At 36.2% G+C, this 22,020-nt stretch overlaps 2 protein-coding genes across 2 annotated transcripts; one reads left to right on the top strand and one right to left on the bottom strand.

Annotated features, from left to right (window-relative positions):
- Nucleotides 1–10,518: 10,518 nt before the first annotated feature.
- LOC143566171 (transcription factor UNE12-like) lies at nucleotides 10,519–13,666 on the top strand. Its single transcript, XM_077052931.1, has 6 exons — nucleotides 10,519–10,850; nucleotides 11,476–11,598; nucleotides 11,758–11,823; nucleotides 11,919–11,984; nucleotides 12,393–12,470; nucleotides 12,979–13,666. The coding sequence occupies exons 1-6, from the start codon at nucleotides 10,524–10,526 to the stop codon at nucleotides 13,207–13,209; spliced, it is 891 nt and encodes a 296-aa protein (XP_076909046.1). The 5' UTR covers nucleotides 10,519–10,523; the 3' UTR covers nucleotides 13,210–13,666.
- A 2,609-nt stretch (nucleotides 13,667–16,275) lies between these two features.
- On the bottom strand, nucleotides 16,276–21,784 carry LOC143566168 (NADH dehydrogenase [ubiquinone] flavoprotein 2, mitochondrial-like). Its single transcript, XM_077052929.1, has 9 exons — nucleotides 21,681–21,784; nucleotides 21,535–21,600; nucleotides 21,312–21,428; nucleotides 20,175–20,252; nucleotides 19,719–19,823; nucleotides 18,825–18,869; nucleotides 16,929–17,006; nucleotides 16,777–16,842; nucleotides 16,276–16,499 (listed from the first exon to the last, which is right to left on the bottom strand). Exons 1-9 carry the CDS (start codon nucleotides 21,765–21,767, stop codon nucleotides 16,392–16,394), a joined length of 750 nt encoding a protein of 249 aa, XP_076909044.1. The 5' UTR covers nucleotides 21,768–21,784; the 3' UTR covers nucleotides 16,276–16,391.
- Between the last annotated feature and the right edge of the window lie 236 nt (nucleotides 21,785–22,020).

Here is a 22,020-nt window from a genome sequence, read left to right as displayed (position 1 = left end):
GATCGAATCACTGTACAAACAAAAGGTGAGGAGAATCCGAAGTGATAATGGTACAGAATTCAAAAACACTGTATTAGATTTCTTTTGTGTTCAAAAAGGAATTCATCGAGAATACAGTGCACCTTATGTACCTCAACAAAATGGTGTTGCTGAACGAAAGAATCGAACCTTGATTGAAGCTGCACGTACAATGCTCGCTGATTCTAAGCTTCCTGTCCAATTCTGGAATGAGGCTGTGAATACAGCTTGTTATACTCTTATTCGGGTTCTAACAGTTAAAAGACTCAAAAAGACAAGCTATGAGTTGTTGAATAATCGAAAACCTAACTTAAAGTACCTGGAACCTTTTGGGTGTCCGTGTACAATGTTGAAGAAGGATGCAGGTAAATTTGAAGAAAAAGCTATCGAAGGGTATTTCTTGGGATATGCGTCTCCAAAGAAAAGGGTATTTAACTTTACATCCGGTTGTGTTGAAGAATGGTACCATGTGGACTATCAAAAGTACACAACTCCTTCTCAAGGAAAAGGTCCCGATTGGATGTTTGACTACGATAGTTTATTTAATTCATTTACTCCATCAACTGAACACATTGACGAAGACCTGGTTCGAGCATACTTTGAAGATCATTTGGCAATTCCAAGATTTTCAAGTTCTAATGATGTTGCAGCTCAATCTAATGCTCCAACTGAGGAACCTCAAGTTGCTTCTCCAGTGGCTATCGATAATGTTTCCACTTCTTCTGATGATGATCAAGCTGAAGATCAAGTTATTAACCTTGACAGTGATAATGTTTCATCTCCTGAACTTGGTGAACATTACACTAACTTATTTGAAAATGTTGTTCCTGAGAATCCCACTCTTCGGATTCATGGATATCATCCACAGGAAAACATCATTTGAGAACTTGATGTGGGTGTTCGTACACGTCATCAAGTTGCTTCGGCAAGTGATAATAACAAATTGTGTGCTTATACTGATTTACATTCATCGGGAATTAAATCTTGCTAAATTCACTTGCTTTCTATCTCAAGTTGAGCCAACGACAGCTCATAAGGCACTTGAAGATCCTTCTTGAGTAGAAGCTATGCAAGAAGAATTACTGCAATTTGCACGATTGGGTGTTTGGAATTTAATAGACAAGCCTGCTAGAGTCAAGAAAGCGATTCCGACTAAGTGGGTATTTAAGTGTAAAAAAGACGATCGAGGTGTGATTGTCAGAAACAAGGCACGTTTAGTGGTGCAAGGGTTTCATCAGCAGGAGGGTATTGATTACACAGAGGTATATGCTCTAGTTGCAAGATTAGAGTCGATTCGGATCTTCCTGGCATATGCAGCTTACAAGAATATCAAGGTCTATCAAATGGATGTTAAAAGTGCTTTTCTCAATGGTGAACTACACGAGGAAGTGTTTGTTTTACATCCTCCTGGTTTTGAAGATCCTGATTATCCGGACCGAGTTTACCGATTAAATAAGGCCCTGTATGGTCTACATCAAGCCCCGAGAGCTTGGTATGGCACGCTTGCCGACCATCTGACTGATAACGGCTTCAAACGAGGGACTGTTGACTGCACTTTGTTTCATAAAACTGTTGGTGACGATCTTCTCCTAGTTCAGATTTATGTCGACGACATTATTTTCGGATCAACAAACGATACATTGTGTAAGGAGTTCGAGAAGTCCATGCAAACAAAGTTCGAGATGAGTTCGATGGGAGAGATGAATTTCTTTTTAGGGTTGTAGGTTCACCAGTCTGCTAACGGAATATTTATTCACCAGACTAAATATGTGAACGACGTCTTGAGCCGATTCAAGATCTTTGCCGGAAAAATCCTTCTACTCCTCTCCCAGTGGGTCACAATTTATCACCGGATAAATTGGAAGATACCGTTGATCCTACCCTCTATCGTGCCATGATCGGTTCTTTAATGTATCTAACGGCTTTTCTCCCTGATATTATGTTTGTTGTTTGTCTTTGTGCTAGGTATCAAGCAAGTACACGAGTGACTCACCTAGCTGCGGTCAAGAAAATTCTTCAGTATTTGAGGGGAAATCCAGACATCGGGTTGTGGTACCCCAAGGATGATACTTTTGATCTTACTGCTTATTCCGACTCGGACTATGGAGGTTGCAAGATCAACTTCAAATCAACGACTGCAGGATGTCAATTTTTAGGAAACCGGCTAGTTTCCTGGCAGTGTAAGAAGCAGACAACGGTCTCTACTTCAACCGCTGAAGCTGAGTATGTTGCAGCCTCGAGTTGCTGTTCCCAGGTTTTGTGGATACAACAACATCTTCGCGACTACGGTTTGAAGTTTCTTACTAGTCCTATCCTGATTGATAATTCTGCTGCAATCTCTATCACAAAGAATCCCGTACAACATTCGAAAAAAAAACATATCGAAATTCGATATCACTTTATACGGGATTGCTTTGAGAAGAAATTGATTGACCTTGAGAAAGTACATACTGACTTTCAGAAAGCCGATCTATTTACCAAAGCTTTTGACAAAGCGCGTTTTAAGTTTTTGCTTGGTTTAAACGGATTGAAGACCCTAGCTGATATCCTTAAACAAGGATGACTATCTTTATTTTATGTCATTTTTTCTTTTAAAATTTATTTTGGTTTTAGGGGGTGATAAACTAGAAAATACAAAAAGATTATGTCTTTCGTCTGTATAGATAAAACCCAAAAACATTAAAAAATTACGAAAAATAAAAAATATTGTGATTTCTTTTCTTTAATAAAAAAACCAAAAACATTTTAAAATTTGAAAAACCAAAAAGAATGTATCTTTTCAGTTTTTGTACAAAAAAAAATCCGAAAAATCCAAAAATACTGTGAAATTTATTTTGTTTATAAAAAAATTGAAAAAGACAAAAATATTATGTTTTAATATATGTATAGAGAAAAACCAAAAAGATTTGTGCATGCGCTTGCTGAAAATTATGTCAATTATCTACATTTGAAGGGCATGTACGTGTATATGTTTGGTCCTGACATTTACTTGTAAATGTTCAGGTTAGCCATTTACCTGATAATGGAAAATAGTTGGGGCATTCATTATGCGTTTTTAGATTATTTTCTCGCTGAAAATTATGTCGGTTATATAAGTTTGTAAAGCATGCTTGCATGTCTTGGTCCTATTATTCACTTGTTGAATTGATAGAACAACCATTTATTAATAGACTTAAGTTAACTGGGGCGATTAAATTTATCTTTATTTTGTTTTATGCTCCTCAAAATTTTTGAGTTTTTGAAGCAAAAAGAGAAAATGATAGTACATTGATTATCTTGACTCCAAGTCCAGCAAGAAGTAAGCTTAAAAGACTGTGTGCTTAATTGCATTGGTGCATTGGTAGGTCTTAAAACAACCAAGTAGAGTAAAGTATGTGATATAAACATAAAGGAACGCCAAATTGAAAGGGGTGTTAGTCTCTAGCAAAGTCTCGGTGAGGATGGCAGAAATGTAATAACCAGTCATACTCAAGCCTTATAGTTGTTGTCTCCAAAAATATAATAAAACAAATAACAAGCGTTAGGATTCTGGACACTGTGAGTCTTTATGCGGCTTAATCATCTGGGTGTTCATAAGCATGAATATTTCACTCGCTTTCTAAAGCAAACCCAAAGTCATCAAACTTGATCACTGCTGTACTTAGTACAAACTTCCAAATTACTGACTTGATCAAAATCCGATGTTAGTCATACATTTGTTCCTCCCTTGCGCGCATCTTAATACCATTAAGAAACGGACCCCAGGGGATACAATGTATGTAAGCCGACAGATGGACTCGTGCATACTCACTCACAGTAAAGGAAACTTGATGCATTGCTCAACATTTCTACAATTGGTATCAAAAATTTTGATCAACACTATAATGGTTTAAGTCAAGTTGGGGTTACTTGGCAAAAATCAAATTAAGCTTGAACCGAGATTAGAGGCTGATAGTTTCTGATATTCTGTGCTATAATTGAACCAATTAATCATATCACAAAAACACTTGAAAATTTGTTATTAGATTTAAGTGGACAACAATACCAATGACCGACTTAACGTCAGTCATAATATTGCTGAAATATAAAACTGTGATGGAAGGGCAATTTGGTCAATATGATTCTCTGCTCAAACTCAACAAAAACACAAAAATATGTATTGCTTTTGTTAAAACATAGAAAAATACAAAAAGATTGTTCAAATTCAAAATGTTCGGATACTTCTTTGTACATACATTCTTTAAAATTTTTTACAAAATACCAAAAATATTTTATCTTTCTTTCTTTACATATTATTTATATAATTTAATTTATGTTTCGTAAAAGTGAACGTTTTTAAAGTATTCAATTATCGGGATAAAAGGTTCTCGGTAATTACTTTAAGTTAAAAAAAATTTTAATTTTAATTTTATTTATTGGTTTTTATTTAATTTATTTATTTATTTAAGTTAAAATTAAATAAATTTTTTAATTTGTTAAAGGCTACTTCGTTAAAAATGGATAACGAACTAGGTGATTTTGTAGCGAACTGATTTCCAGTTCGCTCACCTAATTCGCTTCCGCACTCTGTAACGAATCATCTATACTTCGTTATACATATTTAACGAATCAGGATATAAGTCATGTCTGTTGAGGCAACGAATTAGAATAGTGAATTGTCTAATTCGTTAACTTGTCTAATTCGTTAACTTAAAGTTTATACGAATCACTTGATTCGTACAAAAGGTGCTCGGGAAACGTGTAAGGTTATATAAGACAAAGCAAACGAATCGTCCATCACTATTCATCATCTTTCTTCAACCTTAAGTTACCCTTTTCAAATTTTTCTCTGAAATTTGACCTTCAAACTTTGACATTTCAAGGACATCATTGTGACACTAAGGTATAAACAATCACAACGATGTGATTTTCGTCAAAAATGATGATGTTTTAATACACTAATTCTGGACTTTTGTGTTCAAAGGGTTTTTCCGTATTCTAAACCCTAATCTATTTTTGATATACTGTGTCATTGTTAATTATTTTGGGTTCATTGTGTTCGGAATGTGATTCCGAAACCCTTGGTAGACATTAATCAATGTTTGATTTTTGTTTGTTGGGTTGATTGAATGTGTATATATTCGGGGGGTTTTAGGCTCTGTTTAACTCTTCGATTATCCGTATTTATGTTAAAGTGTTAAGCCTCAATCTAAACACCTTGAGCTTTGGATTGCAATTCCGAGTTGGATAAATCTGTAGTTTTGGTTACTCTATGATTTGTTTGGGATAATAGAACCTGGATTTGTCAAATTGACCTTCGATGTTCTTAGTGATTTTGACTTTGACCAGGATAGTCAAAGATTAAGCGTTTATGGCCATTCGTTTACTTTAGCGAATTGGAACTGTTTCGTGTCCAATTCGTTAAAGATTCAAACGAATTAGAATAGCGAATAAATTCTCTAACGAATCAGATGAGGATTCGTCAATTCTTAACGAACTAGTTTCTAGTTCGTTCTCTTTTATAGTAGTTCGCTAATTTTAATTCGTTAACTTATTTACCTGATAGCGAATTGCTTGATTCGTTACTAGATGGTAACGAATCAGAGTAATATCTCACACGAATAACATTATTTTTTACTTTTCATTATTACATTTTAAAAAAAAATAAAAAAATAAAAAAGTAAAATAAAATAAAAAGGAAACAGGATCTGAAGCACCCGTCTAAACGCGTAAATAAATTAATTCCACATATCATATGAAATTAAATACACCATTTAGAAATATATATAAATATATATATATATATATATCATCTTTTCATATTACTTATCTTGTTTATATTCATTCAGTAAAATGGCTGATCAAGTACATCAAGATCCACCGGTTGCTGATCAAGGGCAACAGGAACAACCACCACAGGAACAACCACCACAAGAACAACCTCCTTAAGAACAACATGACGATGTTATCTTATTGACGTATGATAACATAACATCTGTGCCTACGTTGACCAAGATGTTGCTGATGTTGCTACATTTGGAGATATGTTGACTTTTCTACGACGATCAGTGATACTTTACGCCATCACTGCTCAACCTAAGGTGTATCTGAGTATTATCAGGCAGTTTTGGGATAATGCTGAGTATGTTGAGGAGGAAAAGCATATTCGAGCAACGATTAATGAAACTCCTATTACAATTTATGTTGAAGTAATTCGGCGTGTGCTTCGATTTGCTGATACTAATGACAACCCGAGTGAATTTGATAGGCAATTGGTCAGGGGTTTGTTTACCCATGTGCGTTATGGTGGAGACGTTAATAAATCTATGTTGAACAAGAATGGATTATGCCCACCATAGAAGTATCTTCTCCATGTTCTTATTCACTGCAAGAGTGGTTGTCGTGGTGGCTTTGATGAATGTCGACTCAGTTTGCAATCAGCCTTTGTGGCTTTAATCCTCAATAAGCCATTCAACTACTCTGAACTTTTATTCGATCATTTGGCAGAACAAGTTCAGCAGACGGACCAGAAGAAGAAATTTTTAATGTATCCTCGGTTTTTGCAGTTGATTATTCAAGATTTGATACCTAATTTAGCTATTGATCAGACCTTGGTGAATGATAAGCTTCATATGGAACACATGACGGCCGACACAGTACGTAGAATGGCAATTTATCGAAAGGCAAGGCCAGCGGATAAACGAATGATTGGTCATATCGTTAATCCTAATTATGTATGTCCTTCCGAGGATCGCTGGATTCATGATGATTCAGATTCCTAGCGTGAGGAAGGAGAAGGTGGGAACAATGGTGATGATGGGAATGATGGTAATGAAGGTGGAAATGATGGTGATGGGGGTAATGAAGGTGGAAATGATAATACTGGTGATGCAGCTCGTAGAGAACAACAGGCCGCAGTTGATGCTGCTTTAGCTGCCACCATTGCTGCTCAATTAGAAAGAAAGAGAAAAGGGAAAGGTGTGGCAACTGGTGAGCCATCTAAGAAGAGACGTGTATCGGCTAGGGCTGGTGTAATCATTGGTGTGCCATCACCTCGTCAACCAACGCCTCCACGCCCGGTAGTGCCAATTACAACTAGCACTCCGGCAATGACCTTGACGACGACGATAGTACCACATGAACAGTTGGGTATGATACCTCAGTCAGCATTAACTGAAATACCTTTGCCAACTGATATTGTGGCTACAACTCCTCCAACAACATCTATGAGGCCTCCTCCTCCTAGTGATCTCTCATTTATGAGAATTACAAGGCGTCAAGGTCCAATCCAACCAGTTCATCCATCCTTGTATGCTTTGCCACCAAACCGTCAGACAGAAATGCTTTTAAATCTTCTGCATTTGTATGAGAATCAGATGTCTTCTGATCGGTTGAATCAAGAACGCTTAATGGAGAATCAGAAGAAACTTGTCAGCTATGTTTCTTTCTATCAAAAGGAAACAAAGGCCCTACGTGAGATTGTTGAGTCTCAGGGGGTGAAGATTAAAGAGCAAGAGGATCTGATCCTGCAATTGACTTGCAAAGATGATGCTTTGAAGAAGATCAAGAATAATGAGGAAGATCCTGATGATGATGAGTCTGGTGCTGGTGGTGAGCCTAAACAAGCTCAAGACCCTGCGTCTGGTGCGGGTACGAGCTCTGTTGACGATTCTGAAAAACAGATTGTTGTTTATCGTGATTATTCGGCTGCTAAGCCAATTGAGATGATTGAAGCTGACACGGTAATATTTATGGATGGAGGGGGGTGATTAGAAGTATGGTGAACAAGGATGAGATTGAGGTTGGTGAGTTTGTTGACAGGTCTCTAACTAGAGAGCAGATTTCTATACTGCTTGGGTTGAATGATGAACAGCTGACCGTGTTAGAAACTGAGCCTGATGTCGAAGTGGTGAATGAGGAAGGTATAGAGGATGATCTGTCTAGTCAAATGAATACAGATTTTATTTATGAAGATGAGGATGTTGAGATGGAAGACGTCACTACTGAGGAGTATCCTGACTTGTATCAACACACGAACGTTGATCAAGGTGCTCCGGTTTTTAATGAACAGACTTTTAAAGCAGCTGAGGATGATTTGGAGAAGATGACTAAAGAAAAGAAGGTTGTGGATACTCGGTATGACTCAATTGTGGACCCAACTGATGAGGATATTGCTAAATGGTTCAGATTTAAAGTTGCGGGTAAGATTATCAAGGCGTATCGATTTGTTGATCAAGAACGGAAAGACACAGCAGCCGCTTGGGTCAAAGAGAATCAAGTAACTACCTTCAAGACTGTACCCAAGGTCCATGGTGATATTGTCTCATGGCTATACGATTCCGAGCTTAAGGTATGTATAGTTAAATGGGAGAAGGGAGTTCAGTACTACGAGAGGATAATGGATGTTCTTACACTACCGCGTTGAGATGTTCGTACCCTCGCGAGGCGTCCATTTATCAATCGTGGTGGCATCCGGACAGCTGAGTGGTTTCATCAACACTTGTTGTTCGATGTTAATCATGGGTTCAAGTTCTTCAAGCCCCAGGTCCCATGACGTAAACGCATTGACGAGATTGATCCAAAGACTGGGTGGAAGAAGCTTGTTCTTAAAGTAAAGCCGCTGAAGACGATGAAACGAGTGCCTGTGAAGACGATGCCCTAACAAATGCATCTCTCATTCAACCGATGGTACTATGACAATCGTACGGGCAAGGCCGTCATTGTTCTTGGTCGAGGACTGGAGACTGAACTTATCAAGATAATCGACCCGATGTGGTTGGTTAATTTATCTGAAACAGGCAATGATGTGATACACAGGAAGCAGATTCTGATCGAGCGCCATGAAGATTACGACCTGGCTATGCAATTCCAACGCGTTGTGCGTGTTTGTCATGAAAATGGAATTCATAGTTGCAGAGACTGGCGGTCCAAGCGCTTCAAGTAACTTAAAGACAAAGAGCTCAAGACGAGGGGGTGTCTGTTAGTACACGGTTTTGCGTCTTGAGTCTTTGTATTTAACGTTAATGTATTTGTCGTTTGTTTAATGTAATAAACAATTATTATAACATGTAATTCGTTAAGGTATTAGGCCAGTTCACTAAGGATGTTTAGCGAACTGGTCCTTAAGTTAAGTTTCCCCTGATTCGTTAGGGAATGTTAACAAATCAAGGGGTGTTTCGCCTTTTTAATGTATGTAACGAAGTAAGATCTGGTTCGCTAGGGGATGTTAGCGAACCAGGCCTATCTTCTATATATAGTGAACACTGTTCACTTGTTATTTAAGTTTTGAGAGTTTAATTAACAATACTCTGTCCAAATCCTCTCTCGATCGTCAACCTTAATATTATTACATATACTGATAATATATAAACATACACAACACCTAATCATATGTAGTTATAAGTTAGATCTATTGTTAAAGTATTAATCGATTACGTTCAGATCTGAGATCAGTTATTGTTATTGTTACTGAGATTGATACACGTTCGGGATCCAACAAAAATTAGTAACGAGCCAATTTGGCTATAACTAGAGGTGGCAAATGGGTTGGGTCGAACTAGTCATGGGTCGAAACGAGCCATGGGTCAAAACATGTTTGAATCAGAATGTGTAAAGATCAGAACGAGTCAATTAAAAAAATGGTTGGGTCGAAACGGGTTTCCTTTTTTTAAATGAGGATCACATCGGGAACATTTTAGTTCTTTTAGATTTTTTGTTTTTTATTTATATTTTGAGTTATGATTTTCTTATTATTTTTTTTAAATTTTTTTGAGGGGTTTTCTATTAAGATAAAAAGCCCTCAAAAAAATATGCAAAAATAATAATAATAAAAAAAATCATAACTTAAAATATAAATCATAAAAAAAAACTAAAATGTTTCCTATGTTGTCTTCGTTCTATTAAAAAAACCACCGATAAATCAAAACGAAACCGAAAAGTCAACGAAATGAAACAAAAGGCCAAAACTGAACCAAATCAATCAAAATGAAACTAAAAGAATTCAAACCAAACAAAAACGAAGCTGAAAAGGACAAAAACGAGTCCAGAATAGACCAAAAAGAAACAAAAGAAACTAAAACCCAACCCGTCCCGTATGAAAACTCATGTTGTCTTGAAGCCTGAACCTAACTCGTATCAATCTGAACCCCGTTTAGTTCCCGTGTGAAAACTCGTGTTACCTCCGTCACCGTCTAGTTGTCCCCACAACCATCGTGGCAAGCCACCATGAAATATAGTTGTTAAAAACTTTGAAGGAAACATATATCTAACACAAAGCAATAATGGAAGGAGCGGTTATGTAACTCAGGCTAAAGGGGTATCTTCGTAAATAAGTAGAGAAAGAAGCACCATTTTCAACTTTCAACTTTCAACTTTCAAGCTTTGTAAAAAAACAACTTTATTACAAATAAAGCTTCTCTGCTCACTCTCAGGGTCTCTCTCTCTCTCTCTATATATATATATATATCTTCTCACCATTTAACAGCAATCGAATGCTTTTGTAGAAACCTTATAGTTCTTGAATACAATACAAATACAAATACAAATACATGGCGAATAGCAATCCTTCCGACGCTTCCGCCGACGACTTCTTCGAACAAATCCTAGGGTTTCCAGCCTACCCTTCAGGAGCAAATGACCCCAATGAAGGTGGCTTGGCGGCAAATGCTAACTCAATGATGCTGCAATTGAGCTCCGCCGGAGACGCCTCCGGCCATCATCATATGACCGGCGGCGGAGGGTTTCATTTTCCGTTAGGGCTGAGCTTGGAGCATGGGAAGGGAGGAGGAGGAGGAGGGTTTCTGAAGATGGATGATGCCTCGGGTAGCGGCAAACGCTTCCGTGATGACGTCGTTGACAGCCGAGTCTCTGCCGCGGTAGGGTTTGTTCGGTTAATTCGGTTTGGCTCTTGGGTCTGTAATAGGTTATGGGTTAACGGAATCATCAACTAGTTGTTTGGTTCGGTTAATTCGGTTAATTCAATTTGGGTCTTGGTTTAAGGGAATCATCAACTAGTTGTTCGGTTCGGTTAATTATGTTAATTATTAGCCCCTGTTATATGGTTTTTCCCAGTCAAGATTTTGGAAAATCTTTTTTTGGTAATCAATCATTTTTTTATGAAATAAAAATTTTGTTCGATTAGTTTGTTCCCTCACCGTTCCTGTAGAATCATATGAAAAGTTGTTCTTTCACATACCGAATATATGCGCGTGGATCCGTCGGGGTTTTACGATAAAAGAAAAGCCGGGGATGATATTCATTCCGGCTTTTTATTCATAGTTTTTAATTATATTCAACATCTGTTTGACAACTAATTTGACTTAATAGTGACATTTCAATTTAAAAGCTTGGACTTTTTCCCCGTAAATCAATGCCTAATTTGTGTTTTATATCCAAGACTTTTCAATAAACCCTAAAACCTGGTCACCAGTTGTGATTTTTATATTATTACAGATTTCAAAGTTGATGAATTGACAGTATTATTTGATTTGATTTTTCTAGGGTTTCCAGGCTCAACCAATGGCTAACACGGTCCAACCACCCCCAAATCCACCTACGGTTCGACCCACACGAGTCAGGGCCAGGCGAGGGCAGGCCACGGACCCGCACAGCATTGCTGAGAGGGTATTTTTTATTATTAACGTTTGTTTAATATCATGCTAAATCTTGTTAGGCATGTGTTGTTGTAGTTCTAGTTGATACAAATTAGTTGCAATTAGTATTTATAAGTTATTATTCGTAGCGTGGCGCTTCAAATTTTTAAAAAAATGTTTCTTGAAACAGCTTCGCCGTGAAAGAATAGCAGAGAGAATTAGATCTTTACAAGAACTGGTTCCTAGTGTCAATAAGGTGAGATATATATATATATATATATATATATACACACACATATATATTATGCATTCTATCTATTTATATAGTTGCAATGTCTTGTTTGTGTTCAGACAGATAGAGCTGCAATGCTTGATGAAATTGTGGACTATGTGAAGTTTTTGAGGCTGCAAGTTAAGGTAAGATAAATAAACATACTTTTAATAAGATCATTATCCGTTTACTTATTGCTAATTATGTTCAAATCAATTTTAATTAGTGGTGGATTAGGTATTTGGATATATGCATATAAATTACATGCGTGTGCATGTATAAATATTAATGGGTTGGAAATTTTAGCCATACCTAAGGAAACATTATGATTAGCTCCAATGTGCAAAATCTCAATTATTCTAAAAGAAGATTTTGATACATGAAATGACTTTTTCAAGTTCAATGTTTTGCATCATATTGATGGCCACTACTGTTGGATGTGGTTTCTGATGACTTGTAAATGATTATGTACATATCATTACTCAAATAATTGCTTGTATTATACTCTTTCATACATGTGGTTATTTATTTGTTACTATTTTTGTATCTTGAAGGTATTGAGTATGAGTAGATTGGGTGGAGCCAGTGCTGTAGCACCACTTGTCACTGATATCCCTATATCCTCTGTTGAGGTAACATTCTTTATGATCTTTGGTATAGGAGGTAAATTGTGCGCGGCAACAAATCCGGTAATGAGGTCAAAACAAGTTAAGTTGACCCGCCAACATTTCTTTAATTTCATAGCTAACCATTGTATTAAATATGATTGCAAAAAACTATTACTATTTTCACAAATTAGTTATTACATGTGGCAAAATGGGCGGGCAGACAAATTGGATAACGGGTCAAAACAAGTTGGGTTGGCCCGGAAGCATTTGTTTAATTTCATAAAATAACAATTATATACTAAAACACGGTTACAAAGAACTTTATACATATGGCAAATATGGCGGGTCATAGAAATTGGGTAACGGGTCAAAACAAGTAGGGTTGACCGGTTGACCCGTTACCAGTTCTTTCTTGTACATTTATTTCAGTTTCTTAAACAATTAGTATGTTTGATATGATTACAAAAACTCTTTATTAGAATATTAAGTTTACATAAGTGGCTTGTCAAAACGGGTTGGTTTTTTTTACCAGGAGGAAGGCGGTGAAGGAGGAAGAAACCAACCCGCATGGGAAAAATGGTCAAACGATGGGACCGAACGACAGGTAGCCAAGTTAATGGAAGAAAATGTAGGTGCCGCAATGCAATTTCTTCAATCTAAAGCCCTTTGCATCATGCCAATCTCACTCGCATCCGCTATTTATCACACACAACCACCCGATTCAACCTCGATTGTCAAACCCGAATCCGAACCCCCTTTGTAAACCCTAAAAATAGCATTCCCTAAAAACTTCCAATTGTAGCCCTAGCCCTAGCCCTAGCCCTAGCCCTAGATGCAAATGTGCAAATGCAATCACCAATGGTTAATGTTATTAGTTGAAAGTAGCATCATCATAATCATATTTGCCTTTATCTTTTTCCACCACTCATAATGTTTTATAAGAATAATAATGGAAAGCCCACAAGATTCAAGGAAAGATGTCAAACATTTGCTTCACATGTTGTACCTTTTTGTGTCAATTGGTGAGACTAGTGGGGGATGACTAAGGTGATTATAAAGTTTTTTATAGTGGAATGAGTCAGTGGGTTGTGGGGCCCGTGATATAACATATATAATTATAATATTATATGTATACTTATGTTTATCTTAAATATATTATAGTTGTTTTGATGTTTGTAAGTGGATAATGGTTTAAGATGTTGAAATGTTTGTGCAAAGAATTGAGTGGGTTGGTAATACATAAAGTAGTTTTGACTTCTTTTGTTGTATTATTGCTTGATGAATTTGTGTCCTTTGGTTGGTTTTTGGTTTTCTATCTTGTTATGATTACCATTTGGCATACACAATGAAATGGTTGCGCCTTGTCACGTTTTCTTTTATCGACTTTGTGGCATGTATGTACATAAGTAATAGCCGTGTTAAATGGGTGGGTTGTTAAAGATGGAAAGTATTCTTGACTTGTGTTGGTGCATTATTAGTTGATGGTTGGGCGACAATGATTGATATACTTTTGTTACTTTGTTAGATCGTGACAATTGAGCCTTTTTAGTAAAGGAGACTCGGGATGTTTTATCCATCTTAATATACCTATGCACCAAGTCGGATTCATTTTTAATAAGTCCCGTGTTAAAATTCCCATAATTCATCAAGTTTGAATTTGTTTTAACCTGGTACTCATGATTGGTTGTTCTGACGAATAAGTATTCAAAGTAAAAATTACCATTAATTTGCATATCAGACAAAAGATAATTGACACTTATTGGGGGCTTTCTATACTTTAGCATCTGCAACCCATTTGAATCTTTTGAGGTGTTTCTTTGACTTTAGATGAAAAAGGAAGGAAAATGTGCTTAGACAGTCTTGCACTTTAAGCTATATAGTTTAAACCAACTATTTATAGGTATTGACTTCGAATATTACTTTACTTGTTCACAAAAAAGATGGCGTATTACAGTCGTTTATATCTTGATTCGTTACTTTCTTTAAAGCTAAATTCGTACAATACTGTACTAGATATCCATCTCTCTTGTACTCTCTATAAGCCAATCAAGAAGAGCTTTGCTTGTTTGAGCACAAATTTTATATATCTCATTATAATTTGGTATAATATGGATGTACCAAATTGTAAACTTATAACATTTATAATATTTTCTTGAGGGCAGGAGGGGCGTTCTCGGCAAAGTGTAATTGGGTACCATACCCCTTAGTCGAACACCCCCAGTAGTTTTGGGTACCCTAAAACGGGTGCTACTACCAAATGCAAAAAACAAAAAAAAAAAACAAAAAGCCTTGAAGTTGAAAACTAGCTGTTGGACCATTAATCAATCTTTGAACAGAAAATATTCCTACTCCTACTCTATACCAATATTACACGTTTTTATTCAGGTTTAAAACTACGACCTCCCCTTTAAAAGGCATATGCCTCTATCAAGTGGGCTAGTCCCACATTGACAAAATAAAATAATGTGTTTATATGTATTTACGATGTGGCACTCTCCTATCAAATTATTAATAAAAATAAGTTTAAATATTTTTTTTAGATTGTTTATCTAATTTATTTTCCGTTTGTGAGTTTACTTATTTATGTATTTTTTTAAAATTAAATAAAGGTAGTCGTTTTTGTGTTTGTTAATTGTTTAAACTCTTTGTACGTGTGTTGTTTATTTTTTTAAAGCAATCGTATTTTAGTATAATTTTAAGTTTTTGGAATGGTTTTATTTTATATACGGTTTTATTTAAAAAGGAAAAAAAATGTTTTATTTAAGTGATTTTATGATAGTATATGAGAAAATTGACATGAGCATTATGAGATTGGCCTTTAAATCACCACCTCTCTCTGCCAGGGCCGACCATAAGGTGTGGCGGGGTGGTCGACGGCCATATGTCCGACACCCTGTTATGCCCGATTTTTTTTTAAAAAAAAAGAATACAATACAAAGTTATATTAAATAAAAAGGCTTACGTATTATAATTGTTCCATAGCGTTTTTATGTATTGAAAACAAATCATAACATCTTCGGTCGCGACTATCATAAACAACTCATTTTCAATATAGTAAATGCAAACATCAATCATATAACCGCTGCCCATCCGATTAGTTCGAATACTTTTTTAAAAATGATGATAGAGGAGATCATAACATCTTGGTCAAGTTTGTGTAAGTTTACATTTAAAAAAAATGAAGTTTGGTGTTGTATGTTCCTCCATTTCAAACTTCTTGATATGTAATGGAGTTTTTTAATAATATTTTAGCCGTTCAAAAAAATAAAAATAAATATGGATGAATGATGATGATCATTAAACAAAATATGGTGCTACACATATTATTATAACAAAAATAATATTTGTCTAGACATATTTTTACTCCTCAAACCATCTTTTATATAGATGCCCTTTAATTAAACGACATGTACTCAAATTGTCACAAAAACGACGAGAGACCAGCTGAAGAAAATGACATCGTTGTCTCTCTTTGAAATTCAAGTTTTTGTTTTTTTTTCATCGAAGAACGGTGAAATATTTACAGAGATTGTGTGACATTGGGTTCGTTCGCCGAAAAAGAAAATGTTCGCTTGTAAATCGTACCAATAAGTTATATAAAAAACCGAAAATGAACCGGGTTTGGCCAAACCCAGTGACATCTATGTGGCTCCGCCACTGGTTAAGCACTTAATTTTAATGTTTAATCTGGTAAACACACAAAATTACCGCACTGTAAAATAACATGTTTCTCAATGAAAACTAAGGACCACACAAAACAAAGCAAGAATACCACTTTCCGAGTTACTAAAAAAAAGTGGCTTTCTTATGCATTACAAACGTCAACAACATTTTGGATTTCATGGTTGTTGGCTAAAATCAATAGCCATAGCTTCATTATTTGGTGAAACATTTGGCACAAAGAATTCAACTTTCCATTTATATAAATAAACAAATAACTCCGGTTTAGCAAGCATCTAGGTCACGGCATGGCGGAGGCTTTGGCTCACCCAGCAAGGTGGTGTTACCCCCTGCGGGCCCACAGTTGATTCGCTCTGAATTTTGGGTCCCACGCTATCAAAGGTTAACACAAACAAGTTAATTGGTATAATAAAATATAAATGGGTCAATCCGGGTTGTGTTTTATATTAAACGGGTCAAAAGGTCAACAAATGGGTCACAAATTGGTTAAATGGGTTGCAAGTCATGTTTATTGATATATTTTGAGTATTGTGATAATATTTAGTAATCATTATAGCTTTTTTACAAAAGAAACGTAGGTAAAGGAGTGTCAACCCATACCGACCGGCCCGTTTTGACCATAACTTAAGCCACCCATATTATAACTTACCGGTGGCTTTTCTCCTCGTCTTAATGCCTCGACTATTTCCACAACTCTCTTTGGAGTAAAATCTTCCTGCAAACATTTTGCCAGAAAATATACATTTTAATTTTAATTAATATTTATAGGAATTCACTAAAAGAGTGGTTTATAAAGCTCACATAGTAGTTGTAGGTATATCCCTCAGATCCATTTGAATAATCTGCAACAGTTATCATAGGAGCATTTACACAGCAACCCTGCAGAGACAAAGAATTAATATTATCAATTTTAAAATGTGATTGATTTTTAATTTCCAAAGGCTGCAATATATCTGATAATAAAGTGTAAATTGTTTATATCTATTTTATGCTTATCTTTAAGTCAGTTGCTAGATCAAAGAAAAACTATAAAGCTTCTTTTTAGGGATAATGGTTTTTAATACTCCACGCCCTGTTTGCGGTGCACGCATATAATGTATATATGCGTGAACCCTTTGGTGGGCAAAAGTGAAATTGCACTAATTTTGACGCTATTTTACTAATCTCGTAAAATAACGTTAAAAGTGGCGGAAGGTTAATCAGACATCATGTGGTGGCGTTGATAGCCGAAAGACAAGGGTGCATGCACCAATCGGCGGTGTCCCAATGGTTGAGTTTTATGTGCCTTATGTCCAAAACTTGATTCACCGGAAGCAAGCCCTCTATTCCTAAAGGGTAGAGGTAAGGCTGTCTACATCTTACCCTCCTCAGATATTGGTGGGATATACTGAGTACAATGATGATGATGGTTTTTAATACTCCCAAGTTTCACCCGTTGGTTGATAACACTCTCAACTTTCACTTTATCACCCATCACTCCCAACTTTGATCCTATTTGTTTATGTCACTCCCTTGCTAACGCACCACTAACGGCGTTAGTGGAGATGCTGATGTGGAGGTTACGTGCTTGATCTGGCCTGCTTACGTGGAAAGTACCCTATAAAAAATAAAAATAAAAGCTAAACACACAAGCGGCAGAAAATAACAGGAACCGCCTTTCCGGTGACAGAAAATGACACTACTCCGATGGCACTCCAAGTACATGGCAGCGCTACTGGTGCTCTAGACATGATCGGTCGTTCGTGAATCGGCTCAGGTCTGAATGAGTACAACTCTCCAACGAACCAAACGGCGACAGTGGTTGGGGTTTCATTGAGATTTGAGGCATTAGTGGTAGGATAATTGTTGTAACAACCAGTAAAAGTGATGGACTTAGGGTTTCAGCGACGGACACGCTTTTTCCGGCCATATACGTTTTTCTGGCGAGCCGATATATCCGGCAAACCTCGATTATCCGACAAGGCCGATATGTTCTGATGAGTTTGGGGTCGTTTCCAGGTAACTAAACTATTCTGACCAGAACTTGTGTGAAACCCTTCAATTTATGGAAATTGATTGTGGTGTTTCAAGTTGAAAAAAACCCGAATCCCTAGATTACGGGATCCGAAAATCGGATGGGAATTGAGGAAACTAGCAGGAGGGTTTTGTTCTCCTTGCAAAACTAAGCACTTTAGGCTCGAGAATCACTCGAATCCATTGAGTATTAATGGAGGTATGTGATGACGAAGATGAAGATGAGTGTAGGTATTCTTGGTATGTGATGAGGAAGACGAAGAAAATACATGAAGATTTAAGTTATGAACTTGTCTAAGTGGTGGTGGTGGAGGATGGTGGGTGGTGGTGAAGGTTGGTGATTATGGTTAATTTGATGAAGAAGATGAAGTGGCTATGTGGGACCCACACATGACACATAAGCAAGACAACTCAATTAAAAAGAGTCCACGTCAACATCTCCACTAACGTCATTAGTGTTCCGTTAACGAGGGAGTGACATAAACAAATAGGGTTAAAGTTGGGAGTGGTAGGTGACAAAGTGAAAGTTGGGTGTGTAATGTGCCAACGGATCAAACTTGAGAGTATCAAAAACCAATACCCCTTCTTTTTATATATGCAAATTGCACTTAATTTAGTATCTTTTAAGAATCAGATGATATTTATATATTGTGAAGTACAATTTAAACAAAACAAGTGACTCACCATGCATTCCATTTCTCCAATGGAAAACAAGCCATCCTTTGTAACCTCTATCAAATTTCAACAAGTACTCACAAACTTATCAATACGTATGAAACCACAAAAAAGATGTTTTGAGTTGCGTGTGTGTATGCGTGTATTTGTGAGAACACACAGAACAAATCCGAAACATTTAACTTTTTAAATAAAGAATGATATTTTTAAAATTTTGTACTTTTTACATACAAATGTTTAAAGTTATGTACATAAAAAAACCATCAAACTAATTTGTTAACGAGTTTTCTTATTTTTGTGTTGTTTACCTACACATATGAAGATATTCATAGGTACTAAAACCTACACATGTCTAGGTTCTATAAATAAAGTTCATTTTTTTTTAATTTCAGGGAAGATTAGGGAGAAACAATAAACATAACATTTTTTATTTTAGATTTTTTTTTTAAATTGTAAAAAAGAATGGTTCAGTTTGTTCTGCATGTTCTCGCAAGATATAGATCACTCCTCTCTCGCTCTATATAGGATTTAAGAGAGGGGTATGCTGAAAGGGAAATCATCACAAAAGTGTATTAAGCCACCAGGATATTCCACGTGTCCAAGGAAATTTTGGGAGCAATAAAAGCGTGCTGATGCACCATAAAGGATCATGTACTGACGAACTATTGAAAAGGACACGAGCTGGCACAACATTGAAAAAGAAAAACACGCTGACGCACTATTATAAATTTTGAGCGCGCCGTTATAGTTTCCTTTTTACACGTTTTAACCAAAACCAACTTTTCAGCAGGGCCCTTCACTTTTGTGTGTGTGCATGTGTGTATATATTTAGTTATTATACGTATGTAGTTGTGTGTGTATGTTTATATATTTAAATTTATGTATTTATATATAAGTACATACCGTTTCGTTCACTCCCAAGTGATCCAATAATGCAGCTTCGATGTCACGTGAACCACGAATCATACAGGGAGTTGTTCCACACACCAAAAGATGGTATTTTCCAACCTACAAAATCAGATACAGACTGTTTAATTTTACCAAAATCAAGGTAATAAGATGAGCGGGTCAAACGGGTTGAGTAATGGTTCAAAACGTTTACTTCTTGTAACAGGTCAAAGCAGTTCAAAATGGGTTGACAAAGAGCACTGTTGGCACAAAAAATTTAGATTTTTTCATAAATAATTAGTGTGTCAAATATGACTATAAATATCATATCCTAAAAAAAATACTAACTTTTTAAATGAAATGAGTTTTATACATTAAAAATACACTTCGGACAACTTCCAACTTGTTTTCTTGCAAGTTTATTTTTCGTTTTTTAACCCAAATTGACACGCTCATAAGTAATGAGATTACCTTTGATCTATTAAACATGGAATAAAATGTTGCAACTTCATACACACGAATAGGAGCAACTTCAATTACTTTTGCCACCTTCAACATGCAACATATCACAGCATTAGTTCAAATGAACACAGAAAGCACAATGTACAAAAAGATAGATATCAACACTATTCTTTGACCAAACACTTATAACAAGTTGGTAACATAAACAAGCAATAAGCCTTCTGGGTGTAATTATATGGCAATTTTCTCTTAACAGGTATGGGCATAGTTGTTAATAGCGAATAGCGATAGATAGCGACAAGATACCTATCCAATGTAGCGATAGCGATGAGATAGCAAGCGTTATTTGATATTTAGCAATAACGTATTAGAATTTTTTTTTAAAGAAATTAGGTTGTACTCACAAATTTAAGGTTTTTTTGATGCAATTAGTGAAGATTACAGCTATTTGGTCGATTAAAATGCCTAAAAATTCGGTTTTAAATATTTAAAAAAAAAACACCACAGAAACACTATCCACACAATTGGCGTGTCATACAACCCGTATGTTCATATGGTCCGTATGATAGGGCCAAAAGTGATCAAAAGGCTCATTTTGATACTCATACGGCCCATTCAACAATGCAAAAAAAAAAGCCAGAGGGGTCGCATGAGTGCCAAATTATACGGCCTGTATGATTTTTCTTTTTTGACAGAGAAAGAAATGAATGATGTGACCATTGACAGAGCAACAAGAGCCGCATGACCTTTTTTCGCCCTATCACAAAAACCATACGGCTCGCATGACAGGAAGAAATACGACCCGTAAAATGTGACACGAAGCCGGTGTACTCTTTTTGGGTGATGTACAGAGAGTAAGAACCATAAGATGCATAGTTAACGTGAAAGGGTAATTGGGCAACTTTGCTTTAAAAGTTTAATGCTTAATTATTAATTATAGTTTGAGTAAGTTAATCTTCTAGAGCTTACTTTTCCAAAGTCAAAGCTTTTTGAAAACCGAAAGCTAAAGCTCAAAAGATTTATGTGTAATGGAGTCCTCTAAGAGAGTAACAAGATTGTTTAAATAAAAACATAAATGTGATACACCCCAACAACAATTGTTAGAAAAAAAGAATGTATATAAATAAAGAAGGCAACATAGCATACCGCGTCCATTGCTGAAACAGGAAGCCAGCCCCCATGTTGTTGTTGTGTAAGATCCAAGAGTGGGATAACTGCAGATTGCTTGTAGTTAGATGGATAGTGAGACAGAATCTCCTTGACCTGAATGTAACAAATAACTTTACCAACGGATGCATAAAATGAAGAACATTTCTAGGGTTTGAATAATAATAATAATAATAATAATATTATAAGAAAGGGAAAGAACCTTTGGTTTGTTAGCGTCGGTGAATTCCCATGGAACATTAGGGTTATTGTCTGGAGAATCGATATGCTACAACATTACAGTCAATGAAATCATCAAATGCAGATAGATGAGACTGAATTCAAATAACAGAGAAAGAATTTGATTACATAGTTTAGGGCTGTGGATAAGGATCCACTTGACTGCGGGTATTGACGGATCTCCAGCAGCCGTTTGGATGCCACACGACCTAGCATTCTGTCGCCTAGCGAGTAATTTGACGGAAAGCGTCAGTTAAACCAAAATGGGAAAGTGTATGTTTTAACTTATTGGGAAGGTTCGTTAATAATAAGTTTGGAATTTTGGCTTTGTTGAATTGGAAAGGTTACCGATAATGACATTGTTAGAGCATTAGTTTGTGACCTTTTCGTGTCTTGCGGGTTGACTTAAATGGTGTGGTAGTGAATGGGGCAAGATTTCAAGTATATTTGTTTTCACTGTTCATGATCT

This window comes from Bidens hawaiensis, unplaced genomic scaffold (genome assembly GCF_021521415.1).
Source record: "Bidens hawaiensis isolate Kalapana, Puna unplaced genomic scaffold, B.hawaiensis_p1.1 tig00022718_1, whole genome shotgun sequence".
Taxonomy (NCBI): Eukaryota; Viridiplantae; Streptophyta; class Magnoliopsida; order Asterales; family Asteraceae; genus Bidens; species Bidens hawaiensis.
Note: the sequence above shows the minus strand (reverse complement) of the source record. Positions and strands in the feature narration are given on the sequence as shown.